This window comes from Ursus americanus, chromosome 6 (genome assembly GCF_024610735.1).
Source record: "Ursus americanus isolate L20-20 chromosome 6, mUrsAme1.1.p, whole genome shotgun sequence".
In the NCBI taxonomy this organism is placed as follows: Eukaryota; Metazoa; Chordata; class Mammalia; order Carnivora; family Ursidae; genus Ursus; species Ursus americanus.
In genome coordinates this window covers 15,656,086-15,672,772 of record NC_142132.1, presented here as the reverse complement: position 1 = coordinate 15,672,772, position 16,687 = coordinate 15,656,086, and the positions used below count along the sequence as shown (strand labels likewise).

The following is a 16,687-nucleotide window of genomic DNA, read 5'->3' as shown; positions in this document are numbered from 1 at the left end:
TTAAATTCAGACTACCCACCTCCAGAGACTAGCACTTGACACCACTCCACACTGCTGCTACTTTTCTGCTTTTTTTCTGTTCAGCAAACTCAATTACAAATCTGTATTTTCATCACAGGTTATGCAAAACTTACTCCACTCTCACCTTATCAAGACCTTCACAGTCCTTTTGATAAAATACCAATACTGGCAAAAACAAACACCAAGTTCTCCAGGATATGAACATTTTCATAACTTGTATCAACCCAATCTAAAATTTACCGCCGCATATTGTGCTTCTTCAAAGCTCGGCTAATACACTGTTGCATCGTATTTTTAAGAAGCCTCCCCCCAAGGACTTACATTGTAGCCCCACTTACCCGTCCTAGGCATTTAGCAGAATCCCTTCTGATCCTTTCCCTCACTGTTTCCAGTATCATCTGAGAAACAGAATAGAAAATACAATACTGAATGCCCTGCACCTCTCAAACAAGTTACAAACTATTGACTGAACCATCTTACCATTTGTCCAATTGGGGCTTCCTGTTTTAGTGGTGAATAATTAACAATTAATAATAATAATAATAATAATAATACAGTTTCCAGTTAACAAAGCCATTTCACCAACATTAGTTTATTTGATTTGTTCTAATTCTTAGCACTTAAATGCACGGGCCATTTTTGCCTTAGGAATACTGTACTGTTTCTTACCAGTCTCCCAAACCTGCCCTTAAAAGACGAACCTCGGAATACTGTATACAGATAAGGCTACGTTTCCCTACAAAATCCGCGTGTTCCTTCCCCCACAGAAACAAAACTGTGAGGTTGTCTGAATTTTTCAAACGTGAGGACGACCGTGTCCGAGGCACCCGGGAGCGGGGAGAGGGCGGCGGCTGCGCGCGTCCGGTTCCCGCCCCCCCGCGGGCTGCGGCCTCTCCGCGCCTCTCCCGCCCCCGCGGCGTCCAGCGGCCCCGCGGCTGGGCAGGCCCGGTCGGGGCCTCCCCGGGCCGCGGCGGCGCCCCCTGCAGGCCGCGGCGGGCAGCGCGGGCGGAAGGAACCCGAGCCGGGCTGCCACCGTGTCCGAACCGGAGCCGCAGCCGCCGCCGGCACGTCGCGGGGCCCCGAGTCCGAGCCGAACGCACTCCTCGCCGCCTGCCGCGTTCTAGCGCCCGCCGGAGCCGCCGCGCCGCCCGCGCACGCCGAAGCGGCCGGGCCCGAGCCCGCCTCGGCCCTCTGCTCGTCCTCCCCGCCCCGCACCGGCCTTCACTCTGGAGCGGCCCCGGCAGCCGCAGCAGGGGCGGCGGCGGCGGATCGAGGAGCTCTCCAGGTCGTCCCGGGAGAGGCTGCTGCAGTCCCGGGACAAGATGTTCTCCAAGTTCACCTCCATCCTGCAGCACGCCGTGGAGGCGGTAAGGCCGCGGGCAGCGAGCTCACGACAGGCCGGGGATGGCGGCGGCCTACGCTCCCTGCGGCCTCGGCCCGGGCCTCAGCGGCCCGGTTCCCGCGGAGGAGCGAGGCCCGGGCGGGCGCTGCTGGGCCGTCGGGGCGCCGGGGCCTCGGGCCTGGTTCGCAGCAGGCCCCCCTCCTCGCCGTCGTGCCCCCCGCCGGCGTGGGTCCCTATGCGTCCGCGGGAGGGTGGGCGGGGGTGCCCCGGCAGGACCGGCGCTCCAGGCCGGCGCGGGGGTCGCCTGACTCCTGGCTGCGGCCGGGGGGGTCGGGAGCACCTGGCGGCGCTGCAGGTTGCACCCCCGGACTCCCGGACCGTTAACCTGCTCCGGAAAAAGGTGGTCAGCATGGAGCAGGACAAAAGAAACGGCCAGACGTGGCTCGGGCTTGGGTTTTGACTTGGTGTTGTGTTGACTTTGGAAGGTGGGGTGGGCAGGAAGGTGTGCCCCTGCTGGGGTGGGGGGGGGGGCCTCTGGGAGGAGGCAGCCCGCTAGACCCCGTTTCATAATCCTGCTGGCTTTGCCTTCGCAGGCCTCGGGCCGAACTCAGCTACACCGTATTGATTGTTGTGAAATGGGAGTTTGGAGGGTCTGGTCGAGTACGGTCTAGACCCTTCCAAGTCCTCGGCAGAGCAGCGAGACCATCTGTTTCCTTTCTTGTCTTCTCTTCCTGGACTCGCTCCTTTGAGGATTTTAGACACCAGCATAGAAAGACATTCAAATACCCAAACAGACTAACAGAAGAGAAGTAACTAAGAAGAAAATGCCTTGCTGTTGTTTTCATAATAAGAGGTCTAGTTTGCTTTACTTTGATCGTTTCTCTTGACTCAGGGAGAGTTGCCCAAATTGGAAAATGCACCCTATGGAAGAAACCAGTACTTTGCTAATTTAAAAAATGTCATTCTCTTTCTATGTTTAGATTGTGTGATATAGCACCTTGAAATCCACACAACTTAGAAAAAAAAAAAAAAAACAACCAGCTGCAATAGAACCATCTCTATGGTCAAATAAAAATAAAATGGATTTTTAAATTTAAGTATGAAAACAAAACTTTAGTACAATTGTTATTTTAAGTGATATGTGGGAAATGCTTAAAAATCATTTAAGCTCTACCACAAGTTCTTGGGAAAACGTGTGTCGAATCAAAGAGAGGGTTTTCATGAATGAAGAGCAGTATTACACATGAAGGAGATGACAGTTTTAGACTTTAGGACAACTAGTTTTCCCTTCTTATACACAGTCTGCAGCAACTTTATGTTAAAAAATTTTAACCAAAATTTATAAAAGCAGTGGCATTTACATTTTATATTATCCCTTAACTTAAAATACCAAGAATCATTTAATTTTAACGTTGAGTACAGGTTAATACTGAGATAATTGGGAATAAAAAATATATTACATTATTTACATCCTTTACCTATCAGGTTGATATTTACAGAAGTAAGTATTTAGGGGAAAAAAAGATAGCTTTCATGTTCTCCCAGTAAAGACTCATTTTTATCCTGAGGCTTGTGTTTTCTGTCCTCATTATCTTTTTATAACTGTATATGCTAGCATCTACCAAATTACCCATGTAAATTGTCTGACTCTGGCTCTGTAATATCCAGCTTCTCTACTTGGCTGAGGTGAGAAAAAGTTAAGAGTGGATTATGTTCATCTGGTCCTAGTAACTGATCCATAGCATTTAGAAAACTGATGTTTTTATTTGATTAGAGTTAATGTTTTCAGCTGTGATCCCTCCCAGTTTACCTTGATAGGAGGTTAAATCTGAAAAAATTTGGTGAACTTTTTCCTTTTTACATTCTCTCTTGGTAATGAAATCATACATAATGATAAATAAGCCATTCTTGTGGTATTCGAAGAATGTTTTTGCCTAGCCCAAGATTGTTTTCCATTTTCTCAGTTCTATTTATTTGCCTGGCATTTTCTTCTATAAACTACTTTTATCATTCATCAGTTCATTTCATCAGCTTTTCTCTCTACTCCTTTTAATTTGTATGCCCAATTAGCATTTTCTGATACAGTCTTGCAATTAACATAATTATCTGGATTTTTCAGAGGTGGGACATTATTCTATGTGCAGGTGCTGACGTGACCTTTTTTTTCAGTGTCATTGTTTTCAACCACTTTGATATTATTACTTTATAGGTTTCTTTGTTCAGTTGGTTCAGCCTCCAAATCTTCAAATGTTTTTTTAGGGTTGACCAGATAAACATATTCATTTAAATGAGCTTTACATGTAGAGTTTTCCTTATTGTTTAATTAATGGTTTCTCCTCCCTTCCTGTTAACTAATACAAGGAAAAAATATGTAAGATTTTCAAGATTAGTATTTGAAAATGTGTTATTGAGCTGATAGATTACATTTTGAGTTTAGGAGAAAAATTCATACGTTGATCAAAAACAAAAACTGGAACGTAACTCTTGTTTCCCTTTTCAGAAATGAGTCTTCCCTCAGTATAAAAATGATTGGCCAGTAAGTTTTGCAGTGAATCCATTTTGTTAGCCTGTTGCCTCATGTCATAAGAGTGAAATCTTGTAATTAGTTCCTAGGTTGGACTAGATCGTGTTAGCACAGTTTCTCCAAAGTACAAGTAAAACACTTGCCATTTAGTACAGTTAAATATTTGTTGAGGGCCTAGACTGTCCTAGGTAATCTGCCAGGGGCTGGTTCTTTTTATATTTCAGCCAGTTTCACCCTTTGAGGGCAGATTTATTCCAATAGGATAAGGGAAGAAAGTTTTATCTACTTTTAATTAATTCAATGGGAGACATCCTTCAGAATTTGAATCTTTTCTTTTCAAATTACGGTTAAGAGTTGATGATTGTTGGGACTGGCAATTTTATAAAAGCTCTTCTGCCCTGGGAATTAAAACCTCAAATCAAACATATGTAGTGTTTTCTTAAGTATATTCTTTTCTGCTGTGATCTCTAATGTTTCATCCTTTAGTCATTGAGCTAATGTTTCATGAACCCACCACGAAAGTGTGGGACAGTGTGGAGGAAAAAAGGGTATACCTGAGTCCTTGCTCACAATGCGTACGGTCTAATTTGGGAGACAAAACAAATACACAAGTTAAAAATTAAACAGTGCACAAGAGTGAGGCCTAGCCCCCAGAACCATCCAGAATAGGGTTTCAGTCCTGTGGCCGTCCCTCCCTTCTATACAGAACAAGTTACTTAATCTTTGTTCAATTTCCTCATTGTAAAATGGAAATAATTACACCGATCTCTTAGGATTATTGTGAAAATTAAAATGAGATAATATTATATGAAGTGCCTAGTGCAGTGCCTGGTACATAGTAAGTGCTTCATAAATGTGAACCATTGTTACTAATTTTTGGTTGATTGTTCAGCCAGTGAGTTCTGTGGGGGCAAGCATTTAGGACTGGAGGGCTTAGAGAAGGCCCTCTGGAGGAAGGGGGCCTTGAGCTGGACTTGGAAGAGGCTGGGGAGAGAGGAGGGGCCTTAGGGAAGTTGGAAGGAAGAAGCATGTTCCAGGATCCGGGCGTGGAATGTTCATGATACACGTGAGAGAGAGAGAGCAGATGGGGCTTATGTGGCAGACGTATGGCTCTCCTCTGAGTTACTGCTGTAGGTCCTTCTGTGTGGTAGGCCTTCTGGAGAAAGACAGTCTGGTTTCTAGTTACAAGCAGTGTTTCCCCTTGGGTGAGGCAATTAACTGGCTTTGGATCTTAATGGGAGTTTGGGGAAAATCTGAGTTTATTGTAAGATAATTTAAGACCGTATAGGAAGTGTCAACTTTGCAGCACTGTGCCTGGCACATAACTACTCATTAAAGGACAGCAGCTGCTGTGTCGTTGGATTATTCACTTGGTGAATATTACCAAATGCTTACTCTGTGCCATCACTGAGTTGGAAACCAACCGGGAAGTCAGTGATGAAAAAGACGACATGATCCCAGCCCCTTGTTGAGTTCACAATCGAGTGGAGGAGATCAGCGAAGACAAATGTGGGATAAGGGCTAAGAGAGAGTGAGCAGGCTAGGAGAGGGTGCCACAGAGTTTGTGGAAAGAACTGGATCGTTGGCAGGAGGTCTGGCAAGGCTTCTCAGAGAAAGCCATGCCCAAGGTAGGCACTGAGGTCCAGTTTTGGTTGAGAGTGTGATTGCATGAATTTTTTAAAAATGTAATCTCTGTATTGCAAAAAGTTAACTCAATTGAGAATCCCCTCATGCTGATTCACACACCTCTTCCTTTTTTTTAATTTTACCCATCACATGAGTGTTTATTTTATGCAATGATAAAGTAGGTAATTTACATGTTAGAATTAGTAATGAAAGACAATTTTAGTAGGAAGTTTTACATAAATAAGGGAACTTATTCATGTTTGAACAAGGTTGTTACTAAGTTGTTAGCAATTTGGAACTGTCTCACTGTCTACTTCAATAGGTTTCTTATTTAAATCAAACTTCTGGAAGATAGGTATTCACAGGTAAGCAACACCATCCTGCTTTGAATTGGACTAGAACAGCAAAGGTCCCAACACAAATCCTGTACGACCTCTGATCTAGTGACTTAAGTTGGAAATGGAGTTAAGTCCCACAGGTAAAATAATATGGAGCAAGGATGCTGTAATTCCTCATAGACCAAGGAGATGCCCTCGGAAAAATTTAACAAACCACAATATTTACGCTTAAGAAATTAGGTACTTTTTTTTGTAACACCAGATTTCATCTGGGTTTATCCCAATTGTTAATACATTTAACTATATAAAGATGGTGTATAAAAAACCAGGTCCAAAAAAGCAAGAGAATTTTGACATATTTGGAAGAAGATCCTACAAACCAGTAGCTGATTAAAACATTTTTTTAATCTTAAAGTTTTGGGAAGATTATTCTATCTTCCCAAGGTAATACTTTCTAATTTTCTAATTTTTTTCTCAATGTCTCCCAAATAATTTCTCTGCCCATGTACTTCTTGAAGGATAGTAATCCCAAAGATTTTTAACTCCTTTGTTAAGGATCTTAAAGCCTTTTGAAACATTTCACAGCACTCCATTTGGAAACGAGGCGGGTACTTCCATCTCTTAACCCAGTGCAATTCAGAGCGGTGCGCACAGGCAAGCATGAGAGCTAGCATGAAAGCTTCGGTGATTGCCGGGAAATGTTGAGATCCACTTCTTTCCCAAGGACATTTCATCTGGATGGAAGGGAGTGAGGTGTCTATGACCAGTGTTTCTAATTTGCCCAGTAGTTTTGAGACTATTTTATTAGGATTTCAGACTTTAGGTCTGTTCTTGAGGACACCAAGAAATCAAAATGGAACAGGTAGAAGGACAGGAGTAACATGATCACTTGGGTCATCTGTTTAGATGAAGTATCTAGAGATAGAAGATGACTGTGCCAGGCTTTAGGTTACCAGAATAGAAACCTGTTTGTTTTTAAGTACGCTGGGTCAACTGTGAACTTTCTAACCAAAATGTATGGGCAGTAGTAGGACTGGGGGAGCATTCTCTCTCTCTCTCTCTCTCTCTCTCTCTAAGGAAAGGACGGTGTTGGGGAAGGTGCATCCAGGTCTTTGTCTGTTTAACACACATTTGAAATCCTTGGCAGGTTCGCTATGAGATGGCTGAAGGCATATAATTTTGATCTTAAAATTTTGAAGTAAATTTTCAAGCTAAAACGTAAAACATTTTTGGCTTTGTGGAATTTAAATTGGTAGTGTCTTGTTCACATAGGTATTTTGCTAAAAATATGCACTGCCTAATCCAGGCTTAAAAAAGAAAAGGTTTACATCTGTATGTCACTGAAAGTAGGGAAGAGTTTTAATCAGATTACAGGGTTGACTTTGGTATATGTTTTTGTAATGGTGACGTGTAACTAATTACAGAGCAACGGTTTACTGTTTTGCATTTCAAAGTCCTAGGTACAAAGATCCCTGGTTACTGATAATTTCATTTTACTGATAATTTAAGTAGGATTTTGCATCTTTTCATTTAACACCGTTACTTTTGAAACCATATGAAGTTACCAGTTTCAGGAGGAAGAAAAAGTCCCAGTCCTTGTACTTTAATAATAATATTGATAAATATGTTTTTCCTCTTAATAAATCGTTTTTACTTTCTTGATTTTGACTCCTTTTGTTACTCTTTGATATCTGACATAGAATGAAATTAAAACTCATCCCTTATTTTTATGCTGCTTTTGTATTATTAGTGGACAAATACAGAGTTATACTTTATGGGAAACGTTTAATGCCATTTTCTTAATTGTTGTGGTCTTTTTGTGTGTGTGTGTGTTTGTGTAGCTTGCACCTTCTCTTCCTTTACAAGAAGATTTTGTTTATCACTGGAAGGCAATTACCCATTACTACATAGAGACTTCGGGTAAGAAACAAAGCTCATGTTAATTAAACAAAATTTATGAAATACTAAAATATATTTCAAATTAGTTTTCAAAGTTATTTTATATTTAAATTTATAAACATGTTATTTTACTTTTAATTCCTCTTTTAGATTCATTTTAAAAATGTATCTGTTGAGCACCTACTATGTGTAGGAATCGTTCTGGGCACTGGGCAATAGAACAGTAAATCAACAGACAAAATCCCTGTCCTAATAGAACTTATATATTGACGGCAGTGTAGCGAGCACTAAATAGACAAATACACACAGTGTGTCAGACGGCAGGTGCTAAGGGGGAAATGTGGCAGGCTAAGGGGATAGAAGTGTATACGTGGGGAGAAGGGGGGCAGTTGGCTATTGTAGGTTAGAGAAAGCCTCATTGCCCGAGCAGACTTCTCAGTTGGAATCTGAAAGAAAGAGGAAGCAAGCAAGCCTGGGGGGTTGGTTTCAGGAAGAGGACAGAAACCCTGCGGCTGGAGCATACAGTATGCTTGGCATAGTCTAGGATCTGCAAGGAAGACAGTTTGGCTAGAGCAATGTGAACGAGGAAAAAAGTGTGCGGAGGTGACATCAGATGGGAGCAGGTGCAGTCACCAAGGGCCTTGTAAGCTGTTACGAGGGCTTTAGCTCTTACTCCAAGGTGGAAACCCGTCAGAGGGTTTTGAGCAGCGTGTAACATAATCTGTCTTAAAGGGACCACTTTAGTTTCTGTGAAAAAAATTAGATTGGAAGGACACAGAGGTGAAGCTGTAGACCTTTAGGGGACTACTGCAGTGGTCTGAGCAATGATGGTGGTTTAAACCAGGGTGGAGCTAGTAAGAAGAGATTGTATTCCAGGTGTATTTGGCAGAAAGCTTTGTTGACAGATTAGATGTTCGGTATGAGAGACTGAGTCAAGGAAACTCCAAAGTTTTGGGCTGAGGCAGTTGAAAATAGAAAGGCCACTTACCGGGACAGGGAGACTGCAGGAGGAGCAGATTTGTAAGAGTATTCTGGACGTGTTACATTTGAGATGCCAACTATATGTCCAATTGGATATGTCGAGTAGACAGTTAGAAATAGGAATCTGGAATTTAAGGTGGAGTTCTAAACCAGAGATATGAAATTGAAGTCATCACATGTAAGTAGGATTTAAAGCCATGAGACTGGATGAAATGTTCTAGGGAGTAAAGATAGATGGAAGAGAGAAGATGTTAAGAAATGAAGCCCTCGGGCCCACTGTTCAGACATTGGGATGATGAAAACAATAGCAAAGGAAACCACTTTTGCTAATGGGGTAGAAGACAGCCAAGAGAGAACAGTGTCCTAGAGGCTAGAAGAAGAGGAGAGAGGGATTAATTGTGTCAAATGATGCTGATGTCAGGTTAATAAAGACTGGGAAAGGATCTTTGGACTTAGCCACAAGGAGCTCATTAGTGGACTTGATAAGAGCAGTTTTAATGGCAAGGAAGAGAGAGGAAACCTGATTGGAATGTGTTTAAGAGAAAATGGGCAGAGAACGTGTATAGAAAATGTGTATGGACTTCTCTGTTATGTTAGTGGAAAGGGGAGCTGAGAAATGGAACATTAGCCAGGGGGCGATGTGGTTTCAAGAGAGGAATTTATTTACTTACTTACTTACTTACTTATTTATTCATTCATTCATTCATTCATTCATTCATTCATTCATTCTCACCCAACGTGGGGCTTGAACTCACAACTCCAAGATCAAGAGTCATATGCTTTTATGCCTGAGCCAGTCAGGTGCCCCTCAAAAGACGGTTTTACATTTTTTTTTTTTTAAAGATGGAAGACATTTCAGTTTGTACTTTGATGGAATGATCTAGTAGAGAGGGAAAGGTGGACAAGAGATAGATGCTATCATTTCTGAGCAATATCCTTAAATAGGCAAAGGGGGTGGGGTCTAGTGCACAAGTGAAGCCTCAGTCTTAATAGGCATGTGGACGGTCCCTCCATCAAAGTAAGGTGTGGAAAGCAGAGCATGTAAGTGTAGATGAAGAAGGAGGGTGGATGTGGTCTACAGAGTCTTCAAGGGTTCTTTTCTGGTTGCTTCTCTCTTTCTCAGTGAATAAGAAGGATGGAGAGTAAGGGGAATGTGAAATAAATTAGGTCAAAGGTTGACAAACTTTCTGTAAAGGGCCAGATAGTCAATATTTTAGGCTTTGTGGGTCCTTTGGCCTCTGTGCAATTGCTCAGTTCTGTTGTGCAAAGGCAGCCATGAACAGTGTGTAAAGGAATAGTGCTTCTTTGTTCCAATACAACGTGAACAGGTGGCAAAGGCTGGATTTGCCCCATAGGCCAAAGTCTGACACCATCTGAAATAGAGTATTCAGGCAATCTAATTGGGGAAGCTGATGGGGTCGTAGGTGATAATTCCTTAAAACGAAATATCCTTTATAGGTGTATAAGTAAAAATTAGACACAAAATATATGTATACTTTTCCATGTAAAATTTAATTTCTACCTTAATGTGGGCATTTAGACAGCAGATCTGTAGGAAAGTTTTTTTTTTTTTAAGATTTTATTTATTTATCTGAGAGAGAGAGAGATGTAGCAAGAGAAAGCACAAGTGGGGAGGAGAGGAGGAAGCAGACTCCCTGCCGAGCAGGGAGCCCGACACGGGGCTTGATCCCAGGACCCTGGGACCATGACTGGAGCCAAAGGCAGACGCTTAATGGACCGAGCCACCCAGGCTCCCCTGTAGGAAAGCTTTTTGAGAGGAGCTGCCTTTTCGAAGGACTGTTCCTTAGCCCTTGTGAATTTTTCACTGCTCCATAGCTTTAAAGAAATACTTTAAAGGAAAGGCTTTAAGTTCTTGCTTTAAATGATTTTTTTTTGCAGTTTAGTAGACACAAGTAGGTACATTATAATGAAGTATGGGGTGACTGTGTGTGTATGTGGCACACAGAGAGAACGAAGACGGGAGAAAGAGAAGAAGGCAGCGTCCATAGTGCGGATTTTAAAGAGTAGGAGGCGCAAGATCAAGGAGGACGGAGGCGATTCGGGGAGAAGGAGCGGCACATGCAAGGCCCAGGGACCGTCACGCAGCTTAGGAGAGAAGAGGGTAGACGGCAGAAACTGCGTCTTGCCTTCTAGGGAGCTAGGATTTTAATCCTGTCAAGTCACATTTACAGTTCATTTGTCTCTCAATTTACAAAGCCTTTCTGGTCATTTTTCTCCATTGATAACTGTAATCAAACCATGCTCGAACATTCATGCTTTCCTAGAATGATTATAGAAAGTCTGCAATTAAAGGGGGGAAAATATTAAAAAAACAAATTTCAAATAAGTTTACAAATTGTCTTCTGTTAGCGGCCGGCTACTCATTTTAGAAGAATATGAAATGAAACATCAAGTGTTAACATTTCTTAGATTCTTACTATGTGCGAAGGCACTGAGCTTTACACACATGGTTTCGTTGAAATCATACAACAACACTTGTGTTGATTAGCCCCATTTTACACGTGGTGGTGACTGAGGCTAAAATAGTTGGCCAGAGCTTCAGCTACAAGTGAGAGAGCCAAGATTTGAATGACAGTTGTGTAACTCTGGGCCCCAGGCTTTTAGTACCTGCCACATCGTGTATCAGATTTAGTACATGTGTCATCTTTGAAAACAAAGGGTGACCCTTGTCTTTCCATCGTTTTCTCTGTAGGGCTTAGTCTTATGGTTTACACCGTGTGTGTGTGTGTGTACATACACGTGCATGCATACAGGCAAAGCCACATATCAGATACATAGCATACTGGGATCGTGTTGCGCCTACTGCGTGTTGCGCCTACTGTGGACACGACAATGGAGACATACGTAAAAACTTGGCATTTCCAAGTATATTTTGTATTTAAACATCCTGTAAAACTTCACATTCTATTAAGAGCAATTTAACCCTCGTACAATAAGGATAGGTTGATAAAACCATGTGATTTTCAAGTCCAACTATGAACTTAAAAAGGTATCAATGAATTTTTATCTTAAAAAATCAATAGTACTTAGTAAGAATTCTCCTGAGAGGTTGTTTTGGCTTTGGGAACAGTTGTCTGTTAATGAGTGATGCCAGAAATTTTTCTTTGGGCTCCTTATGTTTTCAGAGACGGCAATGAATTAGGGGCTGTAAGTGTCTGACTTCCCAGTGTTACGATATGAGTCAGTAGCAACCAGGAACAGAACCTGCCCTTTCTACACATCCTACCTAGTTGCAGCTTAATGTTCAAGGCCAGCCTGTTTCTACGTAGAGACTTAAAATTCCGATCTAAAAGTTCAGATCTTCTGAACTAGCCATTTGAAAAAAAAAATTTAATTGTTAAGTGCATACAAAATTTTGATGTTACGTGTATTTTTCTTGATCATGTTCCCATTTCTATATATATGGTTCTTATTTTGAATGATCATGCATGGGCATTAGTTAATAGAATATATTTCAGAATTTTGATTCCATTTTTGAATAAGAACATGGCAAAAAGAATCACTTAAATCCTGGCAAAGATAATTATATACCATGAATATAAACTTCACTTAAGTGTGTAGTTGAGATTTTTCTCATTTTGAATTGGAATAGAGAAATATCAAGAGCATTTTAGGTACAAATAGGCAGTTTTAAGCTGTTCGAATGTTTGATGAATTTTTTATTATTATTATTTAGATGATAAAGCCCCAGTGACAGATACAAATATTCCCTCTCATCTGGACCAGATGTTAGGTATTTTGCTACAAGAAGAACGTGAGCGAGAGTTCGGAGTGACAGGGCCATGTATGGAATATTTGCTTCATCACAAGATCTTGGAAACATTATATACCTTAGGAAAAGCTGACGTAAGTTCCTCATCTACATGTTCTTGGGCATGTAATGCATGCATTAATGTCTTAGAGGTAAAGAAGCCGCAAGTACTAAATTTGATTATAGAGGTACGTATTAAGCATAGTGGGATTCAAGTCAGGATTGTGAAAAACAGAAAATGCAGCCTGCATGAATGTGACTACCCAGAGAGCCAGCCAAGCCCCCAAATGCTCTAGGCGACCACTGGCACTCGGGCTGCTGAGAATTACAGTTAAACATTTATGAAAATACGCTCAAGTACATGGACTCAGAATTGAAGGACGCGGGAAGGAAGCCAGTGTAAATTGGGTTAGGAAAACAGGAATTATTTTTCATAATCCTGAAAAAGAATGTCACTGATTATTCTGACGTTACCTCTACCGATGAGTGGAGCCACGTTAAGTTTTTAGGCCTCACGAGTCCTGAGAAATCTTCGCAAAACTGATATTTATGATATAAATAATATTCTGTACCAGGAAACTTTAAAACTGCATATAAAGGCAAGTTTCAAAGCCTGTGGGGGTGCAAGGGAAGGGGAAGAACTTTGGGGTGTGGCTGGGAGGCCTGGCTTTGTGCTAATATACTGTGACCTTCAAAGTCCCTTTGGTTAACTGTCTTTCTCTCTGAAAATCGCACAGGTGATCACGAAGGGCCTCCCCCAAGTCTCAAAATCTGTGCTTTTGTTCTGTGAATTTGTATATTATATGCGAAAATTAAACTGGAAAAAAAAATAAACATGTTTAAATACAAAATGTTATGAATAGTGGTATTACAGTTTCCTTTTAACTAAGTCTGTAATACTCCCAATTCATTTTAAGTTACATTCATGCAATTTATACTTTTGAAGCAGGACTTCTGCTCCCCTGCCCTGTGGAGAGAGGGATGGTACAACACTAAGTTGAGTACAGATGAATTGATTTTTGAGTAAATGTCAATAATTGTGGCACTGGCAAATTAATTTTGATATTGGTGATTGTAAATATTATGGTTTATCTAAGTAATGCAAAGTATTTGCTATCTAAAAAAAATATTATCGTACATAGGATTATCGTTCATAGCATTTCCAGATAGCATGTCTATGATGATGCTGTGGAAATGCTCATTTTGTGACTGTATTTTAATCGCAAGGCAGTATAAGCAGGTTAGTCATAGAACATATAACCTGGTTATTGTGTGCTCTCTTAACCCACAGCATAAGTAATCATCAGGTTTACCTAGTTTTCAGCAAAGATTTAAAGCAGCTGGTGTGTTATAAAAACTTCTTTATTAAATATTCATTGTTTATAATAATCATAATGTATATCGTTTTGCAACTAACGCCAAACAGCATTGTTAGAATAACTCCCAGCATTTTATACCAGAGGCTTCCCCTTACTGACATATACATGTTAGAAGTCTTTGTTTATTCCTCCATCTCTGTGATGGAAAGTTATTGATGACCTGTTACTAGTGTAAGTAACAAGAGTCTGCCTTTGCTTTGGCCGTGGAGTTAACCATGGTAGTTTCGGGTCACCCTAGCATTTAGACTGCAAACAGGTTGATGTGGCCTGAACCAAACTGATTTCAGCAGCGTGTTGTTACCATGCTGTCTGTCCTACATCGGCCTGCGGTTGCATTGGCTATATTATAGTCCCAGATGTAATTTTATTTCTAGAATACCAGTCATTAATATTTCATTGAGAATTTTATATTGAAAGACTCATTAATTGGCTGTTTGCATTGACTTTTGAGGGAGAAATATATTCACATTCCTATTCTTTAAGCTTTTTGAATAAGTGTGTTTGTATCGTCTGTTCTCTCCTCGTTCGCTTTTCTGTCGTTGTGTGCGCAGTGTCCTCCAGGAATGAAGCAGCAGGTTTTGGTGTTCTACACTAAGCTCCTGGGGAGAATCCAGCAGCCGCTGCTTCCACACATTAACGTCCACAGGCCAGTGCAGGTATTTTGTTCCCCTTGCAAAACAGTATTTGGTTCCATTTCTTTTTGTGTATAAATAATTTAATGTGATTTTTCTAAGAATAAAAATAATTAAAGAAATTACTCCAAAAATAACGTGTAAATTAGCAAAGGTTTGAGCTTTTGGTATGAATGATGTTTATTATATACTCTTTCTATTTTTTCTTAAAATTTTATACATTAATTTTTCCTTTAACTTATCTCTGTGACATCTCAAGGAGTTTATTGTGTGCTTATTAATTTTCTAGGGTAATGTATTTTAAAAACTTAACTACTAGTAAATATCTTTTGTTAGAGGTGATGGTAGATCGTGTTCTGTCTGAAAAAATGCAAGGTATTTGTATTATTTGAAAATTGTAAATAACTCTTAAGGCAAACAGATGGCTACTTATATACTTGTAAAAAGTAACCTAAGTTTGAAACATTTTTTTAAAATTTTTTAACAGAAATTAATTAGACTCTGTGGTGAAGTCCTTGCAACACCAACAGAAAATGAAGAAATCCAGTTTCTCTGTATTGTGTGTGCAAAGCTGAAACAAAATCCCTACTTGGTTAATTTTTTTCTGGAGGTATGCTACACTTCTTGTCAACCTTCAAAGCACGCTTATAATTAAAATTATTTTGAGAATTGAATTCTGTAAACAGTATTAGTAGGAATTACATTTTGTGGATATCATATGGCTTGTTTCACTTCCCAGAATTATTTTTCATTGAAGACCACTGTTTTAACCTGAAATCTTCTGAGGAAGACAGTTTTCGGAGAAAGTAGTTGAGGGGGATATACAGGGCAGCCCAGGGCCTGGACAAATAGAGACTCAAGCTGAGTAGGGGTGCAGCTTAAAGGGGAAAATCAGGGAGAGCAGGGTCACAGGAGCTTATAAGCTATCATGTTTTCAGCCAGGTTTGCTCTAGTGTGGAGCGTGGGTAATCTGGCCTGGGGTAGGTAGGGATGGTGTGTGCGGATTGGGACAGGACGTGCAAAATCACGAGTTACCTCTCCAGCCTGGTATAGCAGTTGTGATCGCTGTGGTATTCTGTCCTGTCTTGTCTTAGCCGTAGTCACTGGATCATACTTCACGTATGCCATCAATCAATATTTTGGGTTTTACTCCCAGTTTTAAACTAGAAAATACTTTGTTTACTTTCTTCTGTCATTCACTTCTTTTTTTCTACAGTGAAGTCATTTAGGTGTATAGTAGAAAAATTAATTTGGGGGGCACCTGGGTGGCTCCATTGGTTAAGCGTCTGCCTTTGGCTCAGGTCATGATCCCAGAGTCCTGGGATCGAGTCCTGCATCTGGCTCTCTGCTCAGTGGGGAGTCTGCTTCTCCCTCTGCCCCTCTGCCCACTTATGCTCTCTCTCTCTCTTTCAAATAAATAAAATCTTAAAAAGAAAAGAAAATTAATTTTGTTTTTTTATTAAACTTTTCGTTTTTTTTCTCTTTGTCTTTTCCTAGATTAGGTACCAGTGAGGTACAGTGCAGTTTGCTCTTTTTGGTCTACAGTTCTCTGAGTTTAACAAACCCACAGCCGTGTAGCCACCACCACCATCACGCGACACAGCAGGTCCGCCACCCGCCTCGGGTCCCTTGTAGCCCTTCTCACTCCACCCGTGTCCCCAGCAATCACGATGTGCTTCTGTCCTAGGTTTTCTCTTTCACAGAAAGTCACAAACATGTAATCAGCCTTTCAGGTGTGGCTTTTTTTTCTTTTCTTTTCTTTTTTTTTACTTGGCGTAATGCATTTGAGATTCAGAGGTAGGTTTGGTCCTTGATGCTGCTGAGTAATACCCATGACGTGGATGTATCACAGTTGTTGATCCATCCACCTGGTGAGGGACGTGGGGTTGTTTCCAGTCGGGCAATTGCGACTGAAGCCACCGTACACATTCACAGCCAGTTTTTTTGTGTGGATTTAGGTTTTCACTTCACTTGGGTAAATACCTAAGAGTAGGATTGCTAAATCCTGTGGTAAGAGTGTATTTATTTTCCTAAGAAACTGCTGGACTGTTTTACCCCAATGGGTTTATCATTTTGCATCCCGTCAACAACATATGAGAGTTCGCGTTGTTCCCTATCCTTGTCAGAGTGAGTGTTGACAGGGTCTTGGTTTGTTTTGTTTTAAAAAATTTTA

The 16,687-nt window shown here is 41.0% G+C and overlaps 1 protein-coding gene across 1 annotated transcript in view; it reads left to right on the top strand.

The window, feature by feature from the left end:
* Window positions 1–1,056: 1,056 nt before the first annotated feature.
* Window positions 1,057–16,687, top strand: part of FHIP2A (FHF complex subunit HOOK interacting protein 2A) — a 38,833-nt gene continuing 23,202 nt past the window's right edge. Inside the window, exons 1-5 of the mRNA XM_045803213.2 lie at window positions 1,057–1,388; window positions 7,693–7,771; window positions 12,429–12,598; window positions 14,434–14,538; window positions 15,002–15,124. Coding sequence (XP_045659169.1) covers window positions 1,344–1,388; window positions 7,693–7,771; window positions 12,429–12,598; window positions 14,434–14,538; window positions 15,002–15,124 — 522 coding nt within the window. The 5' untranslated portion in view covers window positions 1,057–1,343. The remainder of the gene's footprint in view (window positions 1,389–7,692; window positions 7,772–12,428; window positions 12,599–14,433; window positions 14,539–15,001; window positions 15,125–16,687) is intronic.